Raw genomic sequence first — 14997 nt, forward strand, 5'->3', positions numbered from 1 at the left:
TTTTCGCTATTTTCACTCTGGTCACCTCAATTTTCGTTCTAGGTCTTTCATTTTGGTCTGAATGGTTCGCAATAGAATTCTCTAGAGTAACATTAGCATATAAAATAAAAAACCTGGTCACGCTCCAACCGCCGACGAGTTGAAGACGAGCCACGTGTTAGCCATGAGTGAGCGCTCAGACGCCTTCCAGCTACACTCCCAATTCCCGCCCACAAATGTTTAGTATTATTTCCTGGTGATAATCTCAATTTTCGTTTTACAGCGCTCATTTAGGTATGAAAATGTTCCTAATAGAATTCTTTAGATGGATAGTGCATATAAGGGCCAATTGAAGAACAACATTGCCTGTACAATACGGGAAAGTATGAAAAAAAAATAATAAAAATTTTTGTACTTACCACCTCAGTGTTGTGTGTTGAACATGACATGGGTTGAACATTTGTTTTATCCACTCCACCTGCTCCTGGAAAACGTTTCTTGCAGGGTCAACCCATGTTTTGTATAGGTGGAGTGGATGGTGGGCAAGCATTACTGCATGGTGCAGTAACTGTAGCATGGTGCAGGACACAATGCCACATCACACGTCTTGCACTTATAGTGTGTGTCCTTCCTTTTACCCGACAATTTGCACACACGACACCTCAGACGCTTCTGTATCTTTACTTGGGTATGGGACAAGTTTCTTTTGAGGCGGTATGGATTATCCACAATACGGGGTCTTGTTGCAGCAGAAGCACCACTAGTGATAATCACAGCCTCGTCTTCTGACTCAGACGATGAAGGTAAGTCTGCAGGTACAGGTGAAGTGAATAGTGGGCGCCTCACACCTGAAGGTCCTGCTGTTGGAGGTCTGGGTGTTGATGGTCCTGGTGTTGCAACATTGGCTCCAGTGGCATTGACATCAGCAGCATGTGGGATGTCATCATCTTCCTCAGGCCAGTTACTTGACTTATAGAACAATAGTGCAGCAATGACTTATTCATGGAAATGGAGTAATGTCAGTTTCCTTCTATCTGTTGTATAGTAGTTGCACATCACAAAAGCATTGTAGATAGCCATTTGCACAAAATAAAAGGTCATTTTTTCGTCCATTTGTGTGTTTTCCTTGTGAAGTGATAATATTTGATCATTTGGTCAAAGTGATCAACACCTTTCATGTTTGTATTGTAGTCACAGATTGCATTCGGCTTGTTGACAGTTACCTGCTGCACTGAGGTTGTTCCATCACGATTCCGTACTCGTTTTCTGCGTTGAACCTGTTGTGTTTCTGCATTGTGGCAATTTGTTATGAGTGAAACAATTCGTTTATCTTTCCACAAAATTATGAAAGTATTGTCCTTGCGTTTGAATAAAGTTTTATCTACTGGCACTTTACCATTTGCTTGCATCTGAAGAGATTTAGGTGCACCACGCTGTAGTCTGAGGGTACCACAGGTGTATACCCCTACTTGAAGCAGTGCCTCACTCAATCTGACCGAATTGTAATAGTTGTCCATATATAAATGGTAACCTTTATCCTTCAGTGGTTCAATCAAGGCCATAACTGTGTCAATCGTCGTTTTCCCAACTCCTGAATAGATTTGAAAATCATAAATGTAGCCACTGGTGGCTTCAGCTAGCATGTAGAGCCTTATTCCGTATTTATCTGGTTTATTGGGATTATAGGTCTTGAAAGATAGACGGCCACGCCATGGCATTGTCCCTTCATCCAAACTCAATTTTTTATTGGGAATGTATATTCTCTTTAATCTATTCAGGAGATATTGCATGAGTGAGCGAACTTTGATAAGTTTGTCAACTCCTTGGCCTGGTGGTATGGACTTATTGTTATAAACATGGAAATATTTAGCAATCATTTCAAATCGCTTACCAGTGATGAAGGTGTTGAAACATGGTATGTGCCAGAATCTGCCTGTTTGCCAATATATTCTAAGTCTTGGCAACGGGAAAATACCTATCAAGATCGTCAGTCCCAAATATCTAGTGTGGGAACCGACCTGTGAGATTTATATTTATTTAATTTATATGAATTTATATTTACGTTAATTTATATACTTCGATAGCAATTTGTATAATGATAAGTGGACTGTATTTCTGCAATAATCTCAATCTCACAAATCGATCCTCTACACATTAGGGGGGTTATTAAATTAATATATATGCAGCCAATCAAACTACAGTATCTACATACATTGAAAAGGTTCCTTATCTTATAGTACAGCAGGCTAGTCCACCAGGTATAACTAGGGTGTAGACACCAAATTATCCTCTTTGAGGTAGCTTCCATATCACCCAGTAACTGGTGCACAAATCTTCCATCCTCGTCTTGACCTGTCAAAAGTGCGCTAGCTGTGAAGCCAGAATCCTATATATGACAAGCTATATCAGAGAAAACACTATACAGTACATGGAACATGAAGACCTGGCTTAATTACCTTTAGTTTGAGGCGATTTCGCGATCTAACCGGGTCACCCTATATCCTGACATTAATGGCCATAAATGAATGATAAACGGGTTTCGGATAGACTTAACTTGAATTGTAGACATCGTGTTGGAGATGGTACCTTTGGTTTCCATAACACTACGTCCAAGTAAAATTAACAGGAGCCGTATTTGCTCCCGTGTGCCTCTGGTCTCGTATACACAATGGCTGTTTAACACTCCATACTATTGACGTTACTGGCCGACATTGTCCAGAATGATAGGAGCCGAATTTGCTCCACACGTCTCGGAGGTGACACAACAATGGCTGCCCTCCTCCTCACTCTGACGCCTGGCCTACTTTGTCCAGATTTCAGAAAGTGATAGAAGGGTCACATTTACTCTACTTTAATATTGATAATTAAGTTAATTTATATAAGATGTTTTTATGATGGTAAAGTCCAAAGACTAATGTATTTAAGAATAATTCCCAGCAAAATAGCTGGTGAATTATAATAGTATGTGGTGATGATATCCCGTTTTCTATAGACGGTAATTCCACTACAAGTTACGTTTTCTATGGGTAACTTGTGGGTAATACAGCTATTATCTGTATGATTATTAAATGGTGTCGGATTTTCCGACATAATTCCCCAGGGGGCTGCTCACGGGTCGAAGTCCTGTTTAGAACAGACGAACACCGATACTCCTCCATCGAATTATTACATTAATTTGATGTTAGTAGTTAGTAATCACACATTTGTGCGTCTGTTCGTACAGGACGGATGTCCCGTACTAGAGTTGCAGGGGTTAGAAGTCTAATGCGATTTCATTTCCCTGTCAACTCTTGAAAGGCTAATATTCAAGCCTTATTACATATTATTTACCCAGAAGACTGAATGTGATCAAGTACTACAGTCAAGTATGATTCAGGGACTGCAGTGAGATCAGTGACATTAGATATAACTTGAAGTTTCTTCAGGTAACTGGTCACTGATATATAAACACTGAGGCCCATGGAATACATCTTGATTAAATAATAAATGTATCAAATCAGTCATCAGATTTATTGGGGTTTAATTTAATTAATTGATTCAGAGGATTGAATAGCTCATCATTAAAGTAAAGTATGGTTCTGAGACTGCAGTGGGTTCAGTGACATTGGTCGCAGTGACTTGTAGCTGTTTTAGGCTACTGTTCACTGATTTGCCACTGAGGCCTCATGAACTCATCTTCAGCTTTAAATGATGATACTAACATCAACCTCTGTTACTATAGTCAGCTGTAATCTCCTTAGTATAATGCTACTGGATAAATATAATCAGCTGACAAATTTAGATTTCTACTGGTATTGTTTATCTGCAGGCATAGGTCTCCTCAGGCTTGATACTGGGCCTGAGATTAATTTACCTCCTGCAGAGTTTAACATGGTTATACCCTGATATTTAGTAGGGCTACCGATGAATCGATGACAATAGTCTGTCCCTACAAGGAGACCGAAGTCGGTGAGGTGATCAGACTTAATATTATCTGCCAATTTTATTCCTCTATTTCTCAGGAATTTGGCTGTTGCTCTCAGACCTTGAACTTGTAGGTCTACTGGTATTTTGTCCACCACAATGGCTTGTACTCGACAGACGTACCTGCCTAAGCGTACTGATGGTTGTACCACCTGGTAGACTTGAGGTCCTGCATCTGTTACAAACCCTGAGATGTTGAATGACATCTGGGCTACAGGCCTTAATTGTAATTCATCTGCCAACCTTTTAGTGATGTATGTTCTTTGGGATCCTTGGTCAAACAACCCACGAGTATGGACCTTGGCCCTCTTATTCAGGATGGTAATTTGGGCAGTAGGCAAAGTCGTATTACCTTTAGACTTTGCCGATTGGACACTCTTTGTTTGTTGCACCTTGCAGTACTGTACTGTGGTGGGAATGCTATCTTCCACCTTGGGGTTTGGAGACGTTGTTTTGGTGTCTCTGCACAATGCTGCATGGTGTTGACCTTTGTTACACCTATTACAAGGGTGTAATTGGGTATCACAATCCTTGATGTTATGTTTCCTGAGGCACCTCGTGCAATGTTGCAAATCTTTGAGTCGCTCAACACGGGCGTCACTATCAGGAAAATTAGAGCAGTGGTACATTGAATGTTTCTCATTGCAGAACAAACACGTTCCATAGCTTCCAGTACCCTTTGGTGTCACGTTCTTGGGTGACACAGTAACTATAGGCTTGGAGGGTCCCACTGCATATACGCCCACACTGCCACTGTTCCACTTTGGTGTTAAATTATATTGTCTAGATTGATTTGGAGTACCTTTGGTACTCTGTGGTTTACTATTATTGGTTTCTGAGGGTTTACTTGGTGGTTTTAATTTGTCATGTGTTCGTAATTGATGAACTACTGACTTTAAACCTTCAGATATTTCATTCATGGATAAGATGCTTTTATTGTAATGAGCACTCATTTGTCTCAATATGTCCCTAGGTATTTTCTCCTGGACAATTATTTTCAAGACCCACTCAGCCCCGTTTGTATCTGCTGTCAGGCTGAGGGCATTGATCAATGATTCTACCTCCAGCTTGAAGACTTGGAGTGAATCAGCTGAAGCCTCCGGTGGGGTTAAATGCAACAGCTCATGAACTAAATGTGATGTTCTTACTTCTGGATCAGCATAATTATCCTTGAGGAGTTTTACTGCCAGATCATAGCCGTCATTAGTTAATCTCAGATGGGATACTACTGTTTTAGCCTCACCTGATAATTGGCCTTGCAAATAAGAGAATTTACTACTCTTTGGTAAAGATTGTTTTGAGTCTACAAGGTCAACGAATTTGTTCCAAAATTCGTCCCAATCTTCCTCATCTTTTCCTGAGAAAGCGGGTAAATTAATTGGAGGGAGTCGAGCTTCTGCTTGACTCGTATTAGATGCAACTGTTGTTGTTGTTGCTGTTGCCTTGTTCTGGGCAATTAATTTGACATAAGGCTGTAACGTGGCCTGAGTGTGATCTTCATAATTCGCAAGATCAACCATAATGTCGTCTATTTCTGTTTCTGATAAATTAGTGTTGGCAAGTTCAGCCACATATGTTGCTATTTGACATTTGATTTGCTCAAATTTACCTGCAGCTGCTTGATAATAGCTTTCCAGGTCAGCATAATCAACTGTTGATTGTTGTGACAAATCTTCACATTTCTTGATCTGTCTTGTTAAGTGGCCTTTAAGACCTGCAAGGGTTCTTTTCATTCTCCCTGCATTATCCATACTGGCTCGTTGGTGAAGCCTTGTGGGACTTGTACTTGGGCTGCTCATAATACTGAACAAGCTCTAATGGTAGCCTAGGGTAAATTCTGCACTCACTAGGCAATAATCCTACCTCTACTAGAGGTTAGCACTTAAAATTAATACACATTATATATATACAATCATACACACTAATGATTTGAGTGATAAACCAGTGTCACTGGAAGTACCTTTAGGTTAGCTCTTCTATATCACCCTAGGATGGTAGAGACACTAATTAATCACTCAAAGGTGTAATGATCATAAGTAAATTATTATATATACAACTCAACTCGAGTTGATAAAAATTACACCCAAAATAGGGTCTGGACCATTCATTAATGGTGTTAGGTTGTTGAATATAGTACAACTGACTATAGTAATAATGGGACTAGGATGAACAATAATAGTTCAACTAGTCAATGGTAATATCCTACCCTGTTGTGGGTTGGCAATTAGTAAATATTATACTGTGATCACTAGTGCAATATATATTAAATAATTCTCTATTTTGGAGAAATAATATACACAATTATTGTTAATAGCCTCTTAATTAGCCTCTATGAAACTTCTAATATTATCTAGAAGTATTAAATGTTATTAGTGACCTCGCGAAATAAAGTCCACAAAATTCGTGGATAATCTCTCGCGAAATGTAACACCACGAAATCCGTGAACAATATCGCGAAGACACAGTCACTAATTAGGCTGGCTTCTATATTAGCGCTGTCATTTCACGAAATAACACGCCACCAAATATCTGTGGGTGTGCATGAAACCGCTGACGAAGCTGAACTGGGCTGAGGGAGGCTCCTGAGCTCCCTCGAGGCTAGGCTGCCGTCTTGACTGGCTGGCCTTTGTTTAAATAACACTGCACTAGTATATTTAATGAATCCACTGGATAACTGGTTCATCCGGTACTAAGATGACCAAATGTGGGTTAAAAGGACCGAATATTCCGGTTCCGAAGGTCCAAATAATTCGGTTTCGAAGGACCAAATATTGTGGGAACCGACCTGTGAGATTTATATTTATTTAATTTATATGAATTTATATTTACGTTAATTTATATACTTCGATAGCAATTTGTATAATGATAAGTGGACTGTATTTCTGCAATAATCTCAATCTCACAAATCGATCCTCTACACATTAGGGGGGTTATTAAATTAATATATATGCAGCCAATCTAACTACAGTATCTACATACATTGAAAAGGTTCCTTATCTTATAGTACAGCAGGCTAGTCCACCAGGTATAACTAGGGTGTAGACACCAAATTATCCTCTTTGAGGTAGCTTCCATATCACCCAGTAACTGGTGCACAAATCTTCCATCCTCGTCTTGACCTGTCAAAAGTGCGCTAGCTGTGAAGCCAGAATCCTATATATGACAAGCTATATCAGAGAAAACACTATACAGTACATGGAACATGAAGACCTGGCTTAATTACCTTTAGTTTGAGGCGATTTCGCGATCTAACCGGGTCACCCTATATCCTGACATTAATGGCCATAAATGAATGATAAACGGGTTTCGGATAGACTTAACTTGAATTGTAGACATCGTGTTGGAGATGGTACCTTTGGTTTCCATAACACTACGTCCAAGTAAAATTAACAGGAGCCGTATTTGCTCCCGTGTGCCTCTGGTCTCGTATACACAATGGCTGTTTAACACTCCATACTATTGACGTTACTGGCCGACATTGTCCAGAATGATAGGAGCCGAATTTGCTCCACACGTCTCGGAGGTGACACAACAATGGCTGCCCTCCTCCTCACTCTGACGCCTGGCCTACTTTGTCCAGATTTCAGAAAGTGATAGAAGGGTCACATTTACTCTACTTTAATATTGATAATTAAGTTAATTTATATAAGATGTTTTTATGATGGTAAAGTCCAAAGACTAATGTATTTAAGAATAATTCCCAGCAAAATAGCTGGTGAATTATAATAGTATGTGGTGATGATATCCCGTTTTCTATAGACGGTAATTCCACTACAAGTTACGTTTTCTATGGGTAACTTGTGGGTAATACAGCTATTATCTGTATGATTATTAAATGGTGTCGGATTTTCCGACATAATTCCCCAGGGGGCTGCTCACGGGTCGAAGTCCTGTTTAGAACAGACGAACACCGATACTCCTCCATCGAATTATTACATTAATTTGATGTTAGTAGTTAGTAATCACACATTTGTGCGTCTGTTCGTACAGGACGGATGTCCCGTACTAGAGTTGCAGGGGTTAGAAGTCTAATGCGATTTCATTTCCCTGTCAACTCTTGAAAGGCTAATATTCAAGCCTTATTACATATTATTTACCCAGAAGACTGAATGTGATCAAGTACTACAGTCAAGTATGATTCAGGGACTGCAGTGAGATCAGTGACATTAGATATAACTTGAAGTTTCTTCAGGTAACTGGTCACTGATATATAAACACTGAGGCCCATGGAATACATCTTGATTAAATAATAAATGTATCAAATCAGTCATCAGATTTATTGGGGTTTAATTTAATTAATTGATTCAGAGGATTGAATAGCTCATCATTAAAGTAAAGTATGGTTCTGAGACTGCAGTGGGTTCAGTGACATTGGTCGCAGTGACTTGTAGCTGTTTTAGGCTACTGTTCACTGATTTGCCACTGAGGCCTCATGAACTCATCTTCAGCTTTAAATGATGATACTAACATCAACCTCTGTTACTATAGTCAGCTGTAATCTCCTTAGTATAATGCTACTGGAGAAATATAATCAGCTGACAAATTTAGATTTCTACTGGTATTGTTTATCTGCAGGCATAGGTCTCCTCAGGCTTGATACTGGGCCTGAGATTAATTTACCTCCTGCAGAGTTTAACATGGTTATACCCTGATATTTAGTAGGGCTACCGATGAATCGATGACAATAGTCTGTCCCTACAAGGAGACTGAAGTCGGTGAGGTGATCAGACTTAATATTATCTGCCAATTTTATTCCTCTATTTCTCAGGAATTTGGCTGTTGCTCTCAGACCTTGAACTTGTAGGTCTACTGGTATTTTGTCCACCACAATGGCTTGTACTCGACAGACGTACCTGCCTAAGCGTACTGATGGTTGTACCACCTGGTAGACTTGAGGTCCTGCATCTGTTACAAACCCTGAGATGTTGAATGACATCTGGGCTACAGGCCTTAATTGTAATTCATCTGCCAACCTTTTAGTGATGTATGTTCTTTGGGATCCTTGGTCAAACAACCCACGAGTATGGACCTTGGCCCTCTTATTCAGGATGGTAATTTGGGCAGTAGGCAAAGTCGTATTACCTTTAGACTTTGCCGATTGGACACTCTTTGTTTGTTGCACCTTGCAGTACTGTACTGTGGTGGGAATGCTATCTTCCACCTTGGGGTTTGGAGACGTTGTTTTGGTGTCTCTGCACAATGCTGCATGGTGTTGACCTTTGTTACACCTATTACAAGGGTGTAATTGGGTATCACAATCCTTGATGTTATGTTTCCTGAGGCACCTCGTGCAATGTTGCAAATCTTTGAGTCGCTCAACACGGGCGTCACTATCAGGAAAATTAGAGCAGTGGTACATTGAATGTTTCTCATTGCAGAACAAACACGTTCCATAGCTTCCAGTACCCTTTGGTGTCACGTTCTTGGGTGACACAGTAACTATAGGCTTGGAGGGTCCCACTGCATATACGCCCACACTGCCACTGTTCCACTTTGGTGTTAAATTATATTGTCTAGATTGATTTGGAGTACCTTTGGTACTCTGTGGTTTACTATTATTGGTTTCTGAGGGTTTACTTGGTGGTTTTAATTTGTCATGTGTTCGTAATTGATGAACTACTGACTTTAAACCTTCAGATATTTCATTCATGGATAAGATGCTTTTATTGTAATGAGCACTCATTTGTCTCAATATGTCCCTAGGTATTTTCTCCTGGACAATTATTTTCAAGACCCACTCAGCCCCGTTTGTATCTGCTGTCAGGCTGAGGGCATTGATCAATGATTCTACCTCCAGCTTGAAGACTTGGAGTGAATCAGCTGAAGCCTCCGGTGGGGTTAAATGCAACAGCTCATGAACTAAATGTGATGTTCTTACTTCTGGATCAGCATAATTATCCTTGAGGAGTTTTACTGCCAGATCATAGCCGTCATTAGTTAATCTCAGATGGGATACTACTGTTTTAGCCTCACCTGATAATTGGCCTTGCAAATAAGAGAATTTACTACTCTTTGGTAAAGATTGTTTTGAGTCTACAAGGTCAACGAATTTGTTCCAAAATTCGTCCCAATCTTCCTCATCTTTTCCTGAGAAAGCGGGTAAATTAATTGGAGGGAGTCGAGCTTCTGCTTGACTCGTATTAGATGCAACTGTTGTTGTTGTTGCTGTTGCCTTGTTCTGGGCAATTAATTTGACATAAGGCTGTAACGTGGCCTGAGTGTGATCTTCATAATTCGCAAGATCAACCATAATGTCGTCTATTTCTGTTTCTGATAAATTAGTGTTGGCAAGTTCAGCCACATATGTTGCTATTTGACATTTGATTTGCTCAAATTTACCTGCAGCTGCTTGATAATAGCTTTCCAGGTCAGCATAATCAACTGTTGATTGTTGTGACAAATCTTCACATTTCTTGATCTGTCTTGTTAAGTGGCCTTTAAGACCTGCAAGGGTTCTTTTCATTCTCCCTGCATTATCCATACTGGCTCGTTGGTGAAGCCTTGTGGGACTTGTACTTGGGCTGCTCATAATACTGAACAAGCTCTAATGGTAGCCTAGGGTAAATTCTGCACTCACTAGGCAATAATCCTACCTCTACTAGAGGTTAGCACTTAAAATTAATACACATTATATATATACAATCATACACACTAATGATTTGAGTGATAAACCAGTGTCACTGGAAGTACCTTTAGGTTAGCTCTTCTATATCACCCTAGGATGGTAGAGACACTAATTAATCACTCAAAGGTGTAATGATCATAAGTAAATTATTATATATACAACTCAACTCGAGTTGATAAAAATTACACCCAAAATAGGGTCTGGACCATTCATTAATGGTGTTAGGTTGTTGAATATAGTACAACTGACTATAGTAATAATGGGACTAGGATGAACAATAATAGTTCAACTAGTCAATGGTAATATCCTACCCTGTTGTGGGTTGGCAATTAGTAAATATTATACTGTGATCACTAGTGCAATATATATTAAATAATTCTCTATTTTGGAGAAATAATATACACAATTATTGTTAATAGCCTCTTAATTAGCCTCTATGAAACTTCTAATATTATCTAGAAGTATTAAATGTTATTAGTGACCTCGCGAAATAAAGTCCACAAAATTCGTGGATAATCTCTCGCGAAATGTAACACCACGAAATCCGTGAACAATATCGCGAAGACACAGTCACTAATTAGGCTGGCTTCTATATTAGCGCTGTCATTTCACGAAATAACACGCCACCAAATATCTGTGGGTGTGCATGAAACCGCTGACGAAGCTGAACTGGGCTGAGGGAGGCTCCTGAGCTCCCTCGAGGCTAGGCTGCCGTCTTGACTGGCTGGCCTTTGTTTAAATAACACTGCACTAGTATATTTAATGAATCCACTGGATAACTGGTTCATCCGGTACTAAGATGACCAAATGTGGGTTAAAAGGACCGAATATTCCGGTTCCGAAGGTCCAAATAATTCGGTTTCGAAGGACCAAATATTGTGGGAACCGACCTGTGAGATTTATATTTATTTAATTTATATGAATTTATATTTACGTTAATTTATATACTTCGATAGCAATTTGTATAATGATAAGTGGACTGTATTTCTGCAATAATCTCAATCTCACAAATCGATCCTCTACACATTAGGGGGGTTATTAAATTAATATATATGCAGCCAATCTAACTACAGTATCTACATACATTGAAAAGGTTCCTTATCTTATAGTACAGCAGGCTAGTCCACCAGGTATAACTAGGGTGTAGACACCAAATTATCCTCTTTGAGGTAGCTTCCATATCACCCAGTAACTGGTGCACAAATCTTCCATCCTCGTCTTGACCTGTCAAAAGTGCGCTAGCTGTGAAGCCAGAATCCTATATATGACAAGCTATATCAGAGAAAACACTATACAGTACATGGAACATGAAGACCTGGCTTAATTACCTTTAGTTTGAGGCGATTTCGCGATCTAACCGGGTCACCCTATATCCTGACATTAATGGCCATAAATGAATGATAAACGGGTTTCGGATAGACTTAACTTGAATTGTAGACATCGTGTTGGAGATGGTACCTTTGGTTTCCATAACACTACGTCCAAGTAAAATTAACAGGAGCCGTATTTGCTCCCGTGTGCCTCTGGTCTCGTATACACAATGGCTGTTTAACACTCCATACTATTGACGTTACTGGCCGACATTGTCCAGAATGATAGGAGCCGAATTTGCTCCACACGTCTCGGAGGTGACACAACAATGGCTGCCCTCCTCCTCACTCTGACGCCTGGCCTACTTTGTCCAGATTTCAGAAAGTGATAGAAGGGTCACATTTACTCTACTTTAATATTGATAATTAAGTTAATTTATATAAGATGTTTTTATGATGGTAAAGTCCAAAGACTAATGTATTTAAGAATAATTCCCAGCAAAATAGCTGGTGAATTATAATAGTATGTGGTGATGATATCCCGTTTTCTATAGACGGTAATTCCACTACAAGTTACGTTTTCTATGGGTAACTTGTGGGTAATACAGCTATTATCTGTATGATTATTAAATGGTGTCGGATTTTCCGACATCTAGCAATTTCTTTCACTGTCACTGGTTGCCATCTGTGCTTTGTCCTTTGCTCAGTACCTGCCTTACTTTGGGAAGCATATAAATTTGTTTCATAGGCAACATATTTCAGCAATTTTTGAGTCAGAAAGAGTTGAATGAAACCAAGAACAGTGGAAGGTACAGGAACAGTCAAGCCTGGTGTACCTGTAAAATTGTCCACAAAGGGTTCAGTATTGTCACTACACCATCCATCATCAGAATCTGTTGGTGCTGGGGTACGTGTGGTACGTGTGGTACGTCTGGCTCTGGCACGAGCTCCAGTACCGCGCCGTGCACGAGTGGCGGTCTCGACGTCAGACTCCTCACTTTCATCACTATCAAAATCCTCATCGGCCGTTTCTGTTTCTAAATGTTCACTACTTGCATCAGTATCAATACCGACATCAGTTTCATCACTAGATGACCCAGACAAATCGTCAATTACAGCCTGAAACTTAGAGGGAGTTAGTCTCACATGCTTGTACTTCTCCTGTACATTACTCAGCTTCTGCTTTTCACGCCTTTCTTTCGCAATTTTCTTCCAGGAAGGGCCTTGTTCATGATCACTATCCATCGTGGAGTAAGCATAGATAGTTTTTAAAGCCGCAGTAAGAAATATAGCCACGGAAAATAACTGAAATGTTCACACGTTTGAGACGCGAGGGGAGGTGACACCGGTCACAACAGTGGAGCAAAAACAATGGGCCGACGGCGTGTGCCGCGCCGCCTGCGGGTCACTAGGCACAACAAAGAAAATGGGAAGACATCGGCGCGCATTTTAAACCCAGTCCCAAAAAAATCAGATAAAAACCTGATTTTTGGCGAATTTTTAAAGCGGATGACGCAATGCTGCGTCATCCCCGGCATTGCAGACAGTAAACGGATGACGCAATGCTGCGTCATGCCCGGGTGAAAGTGTAATATTAATAATGTTATATAACATATATAACAAAATAATAGGTGGCAGAATTTGTGACTAATTTTTTGGGGCAGATCTATTTACAGATTTCAGATTCTATTATCTTTGTCTCATAAGGTTGTATTGATGAATGAGGAACATATTAGGGCCTTATTACTTTTATATGGGCAATAGTTACCACAATATATATGTTTGTTAGAAGAACATAAGAATGAAGGTAATTACAGAAGGCCTTTTGGCCCATATGAGGCAGCTCCTATTTATGTCCACCCAATCTCATACATATATATGTCGAACCTACTATTAGACAGTTAAGGAGCACAGTGTCTGTTATACAGTTATCCCTAACGTATACCTATATATTTTTTTTTTTTGGAGGGGGGGGGAAGTAATGTAAATATGGTGAGAATCGGTCAGAAGCTGAATTTTTTATCAGGTCTCAAATTTAAAATTCCTGTTTTAGAGATAATTGAAGTTGAAGTTATTGAAAATGAATAATTCGAATAATGCTAAGGTATATGGATGCCTTAGAATTAAGAACTTTGCACATAGTGTGTAAATATGGTGGGAATCGGACAGAAGCTTAATTTTTTACCAGGTCTCATATTTGAAATTCCGGTTTTAGAGATAATTGAAGTTGAAGTTATTGAAAATTAATATGGTAGTTCTAATTAAAGAATTTTCTTGTATGTTTTAGTAAACATTTCTTGGGATTTGTACTCGAGTGTGTGAAAGTTATAGGTCAATATGTGTTTAGATGAAGTTTAGGTTTATGAAAAATCAATTCAAATGAGATTGTTGAACAGACAACTGTGCACTTTATATGTAAATATGGTTCGAATAGATCAGAAACTCGATATTTTTATGCTTATTACAGTTGAAACTCTATTTATAGTCATAATTGAAGTTGAAGTTATCGACAATGAATAATGTAGTATTCATTAATTTTCTAGTATGTTTTAATAAGCATTGTTTAACATTCATACTCAAATATGTGAAAGTTGTCGGTCAATATGTGTTGAAAAGATGTCAAGAAAAAATAACCAAAAAAAAAAAACAAATATAAAGGTAATTATAATAATTAAAATTATATAGGGGATATATTTATGGATCTACTTTATGTAAGTGAAAAGTCCTGATCTTGTCCCTAATCATCGAAACCACCAAGAGAGGCAAAGAAAACTGAGCTTGAAATCTGTGAAAAAGCGAGCCCAAAAAAATCAAAGTTCTGCAAGTTGTAACTGATTTATTTGTTGACCAATTTAATTTTATCTTCACATAGGTTGGACGGTTATACACTCTCCAGGATGTAGAGGTTACACCAAAATTTGATAATAAACAAAGGAGAAAAAAAAAGAAAAAAGAAATTTCCCCTAAAAAAATATATTTGGGGACATTGGTGCAAGTAACAGATATTAACATTGGGCAATGTATTTATATGATGTATAACAAAATAGAGCAAAATAACATACTTACTCCTTACTATGTGTGTTGTTATGTATTACGTAGCAATGATATAATGGCACCAGC

The 14997-nt window shown here is 39.0% G+C and overlaps 1 protein-coding gene across 1 annotated transcript; it reads right to left on the minus strand.

Moving 5' to 3' along the window:
• Positions 1-528: 528 nt before the first annotated feature.
• LOC138351838 (piggyBac transposable element-derived protein 4-like) lies at positions 529-13122 on the minus strand. The gene is made up of 3 exons (XM_069303851.1): positions 12597-13122; positions 1203-1912; positions 529-948 (listed from the first exon to the last, which is right to left on the minus strand). Exons 1-3 carry the CDS (start codon positions 13120-13122, stop codon positions 529-531), a joined length of 1656 nt encoding a protein of 551 aa, XP_069159952.1.
• Between the last annotated feature and the right edge of the window lie 1875 nt (positions 13123-14997).

The sequence above is a fragment of the Procambarus clarkii genome, chromosome 51, assembly GCF_040958095.1.
Source record: "Procambarus clarkii isolate CNS0578487 chromosome 51, FALCON_Pclarkii_2.0, whole genome shotgun sequence".
Taxonomy (NCBI): Eukaryota; Metazoa; Arthropoda; class Malacostraca; order Decapoda; family Cambaridae; genus Procambarus; species Procambarus clarkii.